Source organism: Hippopotamus amphibius, chromosome 15 (genome assembly GCF_030028045.1).
Source record: "Hippopotamus amphibius kiboko isolate mHipAmp2 chromosome 15, mHipAmp2.hap2, whole genome shotgun sequence".
Lineage (NCBI taxonomy): Eukaryota > Metazoa > Chordata > Mammalia > Artiodactyla > Hippopotamidae > Hippopotamus > Hippopotamus amphibius.
The window spans coordinates 19,307,237-19,314,571 of record NC_080200.1 but is presented as its reverse complement, the minus strand read 5'-3'; the positions used below and the strand labels follow the sequence as shown (position 1 = coordinate 19,314,571).

The 7,335-nt window shown below is 37.6% G+C and overlaps 1 protein-coding gene across 1 annotated transcript; it reads left to right on the top strand.

Annotated features, from left to right (window-relative positions):
- Nucleotides 1-5,886: 5,886 nt before the first annotated feature.
- LOC130837368 (olfactory receptor 7A17-like) lies at nucleotides 5,887-6,843 on the top strand. Its single transcript, XM_057710237.1, has one exon. It carries the CDS (start codon nucleotides 5,911-5,913, stop codon nucleotides 6,841-6,843), a length of 933 nt encoding a protein of 310 aa, XP_057566220.1. The 5' UTR covers nucleotides 5,887-5,910.
- The last annotated feature ends 492 nt before the right edge of the window (nucleotides 6,844-7,335 follow it).

Genomic DNA, 7,335 nt, shown 5'->3' with positions numbered 1-7,335 from the left:
GGACTTATTTACCTATGGTTTTATAGCAAAGAATAAATAGCAATTTTTTGGAGATATTGGGAGCTTTGTTTCCCACACAAGTTAGTGCTTTCAAGGACAAAGGACATAGTCAACACAGGTTCCTCAAGTTTAGATTTGGAGAAATCTTTGACTCAGAGTACTAAAAGTTTCAATGTTACAGTTTTGGAAGCCAGAAGCGTCCATAGAGTAGTAATAAGAACTGGATACACCTGACTTCTAACCTGGTCTTTTGGGAACAACAAATCAGCACAGAAAAGTTCCATCCTGTCCACACAGGTTCCCACGGGGAAATGTGCTCAGTGTTGGTGTAACTATGGAAAATGTGTTAATGAGCAGATACAGTGAATACACAGAGCTGTAAATGTCTCCACTGTTGTAATATCTGAGCATGTTCAACCCTGAGCTGGAGGGAGCATGGTTTTTGCATTTGGGTTCCTAAGTCTGGCTCAGGAACCAATGCTTCACTGCTTCCTTCTTTCTTGCCTGGAGACAGAGCTTCAGTCTCCAACATCAAGCATCCAGGGAGGAATTTGGACTTCCACACAGAGACCTTCCTTTCAGTCGTCCCATCAGGGTGAGTGCAAGAGCCCAATGGACAGTGCAGGAGAAAGTCAGAGAGAATGAAACCCAAGAATATTTACTTGAAGTCACCTGAAAACCTAAACAGCCGGCCCAGAGTTGAGAGAGCTCCATGTTTATTTGTTTGATTGACTAATTAATTTATAATCAATGTATTCAATATGTTAAAAGAGAATTGTTTATCAGATTCAGTAATACAAGGATTGTTACTACAATTAAGTGATGGGAACGAAAATCTAGTTGAGTAACATTCAAGCAGAAATGGGAAGCATACTGGTGTCAGTAAACTTTGAACATTTCCAAGGAGCTTCGCAGTTTAGTTGAGCAGGAAAATAGACTTTTAAGTGAGGAGGAATTTGCAGTGAAATGAGGACACTTTATTTTTTAAATTTTTAAGATGGGGGCATATTGGAGCGTTTTGTATATTCATTACAATGATCCAGATCAATGGAGGTAGCTACTCCCTTGCAACTGCAGTTCTTGAGACACACATTTCACAGACTTTTCTTTCACACTGAGTATTCACTTGAAAAAAATTCATTTAACGTGCAAATTAGCGTATGGTAAAGGGCTTTACTTTGAAACTATTACCTGGAAGGCTGAATATATTTTGGGTCTTACTAGCCATTTAATTTCTCTATTGCAAATTGCCAATGCAAGTTCTTTATGTACTAGCTTCTGAGTGTTTTTATTCTTTTTTTCCTGTATCATTTCCTTTATTATTAATCTCCTGCTCAGAAAAGGCTAGGAACTGCACTCCAACGTGTGGAAGAAGGGAAGAATAAGCTGTATTTTAAATACCTTGACAAGTCTTCTCTCTGAAAAAAGAGATACACGCAGCTTCAGTTTCCCCACTCTTCCCCTCCCCCACACAGATGTGTCAGGCACCATTTCTGTGTCACCATTTCATCCAAAACTGCTCTAAGCTGCAACCACTTTTCCTACTCCAGATTCCCCACTCTCTCTTTATTCTTGTTTTTTATTGCATTATTTTAAAACAAAGAATCATAATTTTTAAAAAAGAAGTTTGTTATTTGCCATTTAATTATTTATGTATAATGTATTCATTGGGTTGTGTGAGATTTTGTAAATTTTGAGCTGTTAAATCTATCAGTTGGTCATATTTTGTCCTCCCTCCCATAGATTTTCAAACATAGAAAATTCTTCTACATCCTCAGTAGTAAAAATCCACCTTTACGTGAATTGCCCTCTTATTTCACATTTTTCACTTACTGCTTCCTTTTGTGTTTTGTGAGCTGATTTATTTTTAAAATAGCAGTTATTTGCTATCACCTTGTGGAACATATGGTTTTGCATTCAACTAAATGTTGCTTATATCTTTTTCATAAGCATATATGAATCCATTTAGATTTTTATACATTGAAAATATATTTTAGATATGGCATCTTGCACTATTTTCTGAATTATATTTCCTATTTTTTTAGTTTTTTGCCCATTTCATTTATATTTAACACCTATATTAATATGACTATTGTTTTCTTTATATTTTTTTCAAAGTTTTTCATATTATTTTGTTCTGTCTTATTTAATAAACTTGTTTTGAATTCAATATGTTTGAACTGATTTTATTTCCCTCACTATTCTTTTTATTTTATAAATTCTATATAAATTTTTTTTCTGTATAAATGTAAACTGTTATGAAACCAGGAGACTGAACAAAGTAGATTAGGTCCAGGCTACTTGGAACTCACATTTTCATTGAGAAAGAAGATTACAATAAAATAAATGCATGTAAGACAAACGTCCTCAAGTATAAATCAAATGCAGGAAAGGATAGGTTTTTGTGGTGTGTGTAAGACTTTATAACATATCTTGTGGAGAGAATATCACATGTGGGGTAAGAATCAGAAACAGAAGTAGAGTGTGACCAAAGGGTTTGTCAAAAAGAGATCAAAACCCAAAGCCCAAAAATAACCATAAAGGTAACACATACGAAAAGTGAGAAAGGCCAGCCTCATCCACTATTGGGCCATATAAAAGTAAGTGTGGTCAAAAACATAGGAATAAATATGGAATAAAAGTTGAATCAGGGTCCTCATATGGATACTGTAATGAGGAAAGTGGAGGAATTAAAGTGCAGTCAGTGTGTTGTCCCTTGAGTCTGAGGTCACTTCATCCTGTTCTTTCTGTAACCTGGCTCTTCCCTTGAACTCTCTTTATACTGTTTCTCCCTCAGCAGGGACGAGCCTCTTAGTGGGAAGCTGCTGCCATAACCCAGGGAGATCAGCTTGATGACTGATGATGACTTAGAGGGGTGGGATAGGGAGGGTGGGAAGGAGTCGTGGGAAGGAGGGGATATGGGGATATATGTATAAATACAGCTGATTCACTTTGCTGTACAACAGAAACTGGCACAACAGTGTAGAGCAATTATACTCCAATAAAGAGTTTTAAAAAAGTACCTTTTACATGTGTTCCAGCGTGTGTGCACAGGCAAGCAAGAAATACACGTGTGTATGTGTGTGCACATAAATACACACAGCTGAACAAAGAGAATCAAAACTCCTTACTATGTACAATGCATTCTGATTGCATTTAATTTATTCTATACTATTTTATTCTTAGAAACCACCTGGTCTGATCCTCTTACAGGTCTGAATCTCAGAATATGGAAAGACATTGCTTCAGCATGTCTTTCATACCTATGTTAGTATTTTCCTTCTTTTTATTCTCTGATCAACAGCAATTCCTGTGAGAACATATTCTTTCTTGGTTTATGCAATATATATTTATTTAGCTGCTGTTGCCAGCTGAAGTAATTCTGGAGGGGTGTTGAATATATATAACATTGATATATGCCTCAAGACAATCACTGTCCAGATTAAAAATATGGAATTAATAAAAATTACACAATGATAAACCTTTAAATTATCACTAAAGAAATTGTCCTTTTTCTGTGGGAATTTTTTTTTAAATTCATATACAAGATGTCTAGGCAATCTAAAAAAGGAGATGAAGTTTTGAAGATAGAGATGGGTGAAAAAATTCCAAATAGACCAGTGGTTGACTTTCCAAGCAGGGGAAAGCAGGTCCATATAGGCTCTGAGTCTTGAGACTCTGGCATTAAGTGAAGCTGTGGCTCGAGTTCAATATTTATGAGATTGATGTGGGTGAGGGTAGCACGAGGGTGAAGTTGGTGGTTTGTTCAGAAGGAGTCAAGACCAGGGTTTGAAGCCATAGAATTTGGGGTTCATTGCCTAGTGGGGAATCAGTGGGGAGTCACATCAGGGAGTTTGACAATCTGCTTTGTTATACAGAAAGATTTCTCTGGATCAATGTGAATATTGGCTCTAGGGGTGCCAGCCTGTGATAGAAAGATGACAAGAAACAGAAATAAGGCTGGGAAATGGGGACCAAGAAGTGGGAAAGCAATGGAGACATTTGAAAAGGAGGAAGAAGAGGAAAAATCAATCAGATCTTATCGCCAGATGTAAGCATTCATTTACTACCAGAGAGTAACTATGCTAAGCTTTTTATATATAATGCCTAAATCTGTCAACTACCTTAGAATGGGTATTGCTATCCTTACTATTTGAGTAAGGATATTAACATTTAGAATAGTGCCAGTGGCTCTTCATGTTCAAAGAGCAAATATGTGCAGATCCAAGATTAAAATATACAGTTTCAAACTACAAGCTTTGTATTTGATGTCACTTAGAAAGTCTTTTGCTAAATCAGTAGTAAATCCTTCACTTTTGTTATACTTTGTGTATTTCACTTTGTGAATTGTGGGTTAATTTCCTTTGCTTTCCTAGTGGGATGCTGAACCTGTCAGATATGTTGATAACATAAATATATTAGTCCTTTGAATAAAATACTTTTTGCTCTTTTGCTATTCTGGGCATCACGGGGCTAGAACAGGGGTTGGAATGTTGCCAAAACCAAAGAAGCTTTATCCTCACCACAAACTCTAGGGATCACCTGAGCTTTCTCCCACACAGTCTGTGTTTCTCCCTCTCAGTTTATTTTTAATTGATTTTTATTTCTCTTTGAATATTGGACACAAATTGGTGATATTAAAAAGGAGTCCCATGTGTACGGGAGACTTCAAAATTGGAATTTAGGTATTATTTCTACAATTTTACAGGAAAAATAACCTAATTTTGAAAGCTTGCCTTGTGTCATTGTCTTCCTAATTATTGTGGCTGAGGGTGGCCTGGTAGTGGCATCACCCCAGCAGGTGTGTGTGTGTGTGTGTGTGTGTGTGTATGTTTGAATGTATTGTGGAGCATCAACAGTTCTCAAGGTAGAGAAGGGGTACATGACCCCATATTCTCTAATACGAGACCCTTATAATACGGGCTTCTCAATATTAACCAACATATAAAAATAAGGAAGAGATTCATTTGCAATCACTGGATTTCTTGGAAACAAAATTAATAAAGTGCAAGTAACAACATGTGAACTATGGACTCCCTGTGACTTGAAGTTGCGGCTTTATCAGGGAGGCCACCTTGTTCCTCCAAATTCTCTGACCCCATCTAGCATTGCTCTCCCTCTTGTACATGCCCCTGGATACAATGGCTCCCTCTTGAACCTTGATTTTTTTTTTTTACCTCTTTACTGGAATATAATTGCTTTACACTCTTGTACCAGCTTTTGCTGTACAACAAAGTGAATCAGCTGTATTTATACATATATCCCCATATCCCCTCCCTCTCACGACTTCTTCCTGCCCTCCCTATGCAAAACCTTGGTTTTCTGAGAAGACTGCCTTTTCAGCGCCTTTGCCTAGGTTAATCCCTCTGACCAGCGCACACTTCCACCAGATAACCTCATATCTACACCCTCTTCTCTGTGAGCTCTCCAATCAAATATTTTCCAGCCTAACCTAGTGACAGAGCAAAAACTATTACCCCATTAACCATCTTATTATCCTGCCTGATTTCTTTTACTTCATAGCATCAGCCAGCATCTGATCATTTGTATGATATTTTCCTTATATTCTTTCTCTATCATTGAACTATAGTGACTATTGTCTCTAAGCACAATGTATTCTTTGCCTAGATGTTGGTCAGAGCTCAAGTTATTTTCCCAAAATGTATGATATAACTTCTTATTAAAAGTGTAGAATACATGAGCGTGTAGACAAAAGACTGAATGCACAATAAGAATTCCTATTCAGAGATGGCACAGCAGAACCTTGAAGGGGAAATTTCCACACAAAAATTATGGACACTGATTTTTAATGCAAAATATAAATTGTAGAATTTCAACTTTGTTTGCAATGCCAATTTATGAGAAACTTACCCCTGCTAATTTTTGTTTCCTGGCAGTCACCTCCACCACATGGAACCAGAGAATGATACACAAATTTCAGAATTTCTTCTTATGGGATTATCAAAAGAGCCAGAACTGCAGCCCCTCATATTTGGGCTTTTCCTCTCCATGTACCTGATCACTGTGTTTGGAAACCTGCTCATCATCCTGGCAGTCAGCCTAGACTCCTATCTCCACACCCCCATGTACTTCTTCCTCTCCAACCTGTCCTTTGTAGACATCTGTTTCACTTCCACCACCATCCCAAACATGCTGATGAACATACAGATGGAAAACAAAGTTATAACTTATAAAGCCTGCATCACGCAGATATTCTTTCTCTTACTCTTTGTTGCACTGGAAAACTTACTCCTGGCAGTGATGTCTTATGACCGCTTCGTGGCCATCTGCCACCCCCTGCACTACACAGTCATCATGAACCCCCGGCTCTCTGGACAGCTGGTGCTGGTGTCCTGGATCATGAGTGCCTTGAATTCCTTAATCCAAAGCTTGATGGTGTTGCGGCTGTCCTTCTGTGGAAAGGTGATAATCCCCCACTTTTCCTGTGAAATTAATCAGGTGATTCGACTTGCCTGCTCTGACACATTTCTTAATGACATGGTAATGTATTTTGTAGCTGGTATTTTGGGTGGTGGTCCCCTTGCTGGGATTCTTTACTCATACTCCAAGATAATTTCCTCCATTCGAAGAATCTCATCAGCTCAGGGGAAGTATAAAGCATTTTCTACCTGTGCATCTCACCTCTCAGTTGTGTCCTTATTTTATTGTACAATCTTAGGAGTGTACCTTAGCTCTTCAGGTACCTACAGCTCACGTGCAAGTGTAATTGCCTCAGTAATGTACACTGTGGTCACACCCATGCTGAATCCCTTCATCTACACTCTGAGGAACAAAGACATAAAAAGGGCTCTGAAAAGAATCATTGGGATGGCAGTTATATAAGGGCCAATTGTCCTCGGGCTGAAGAAATACTTATGATTGTAGGGCTCGAAGCCTCTGAACCAAAAATTGGTATTCCTTTTTAATATTTATTTAATTGAAGTATAGTGGATTTATAATATTGTTATTTCTACTGTACAGCAAAGTGATTCAATTATACATGTATCTATTCTTTTTCATATTCTTCTCCATTATGATTTATTACAACTTATTGACTATAGTTCCCTGTTCTATACAGTACAGGACTTTGTTCTTTATTGATTCTGTATATGAGAGTTCACATCTGCCAATCCCAAACTTCCAACCCATTTGTCATCCATGCCCCACCCCTTGGAGTACCACAAATCTGTCCTCTATGTCTGTGAATCTGTTTCTGTTTCATAGAGAAGTTCATATGTGTCATATTTTAGATTCCACATATAAGTGATATCATACGGTATTTGTCTTTGTCTTTCAGACTTTCTTCACTTAGTATTATAATATCTAGGTCTACTC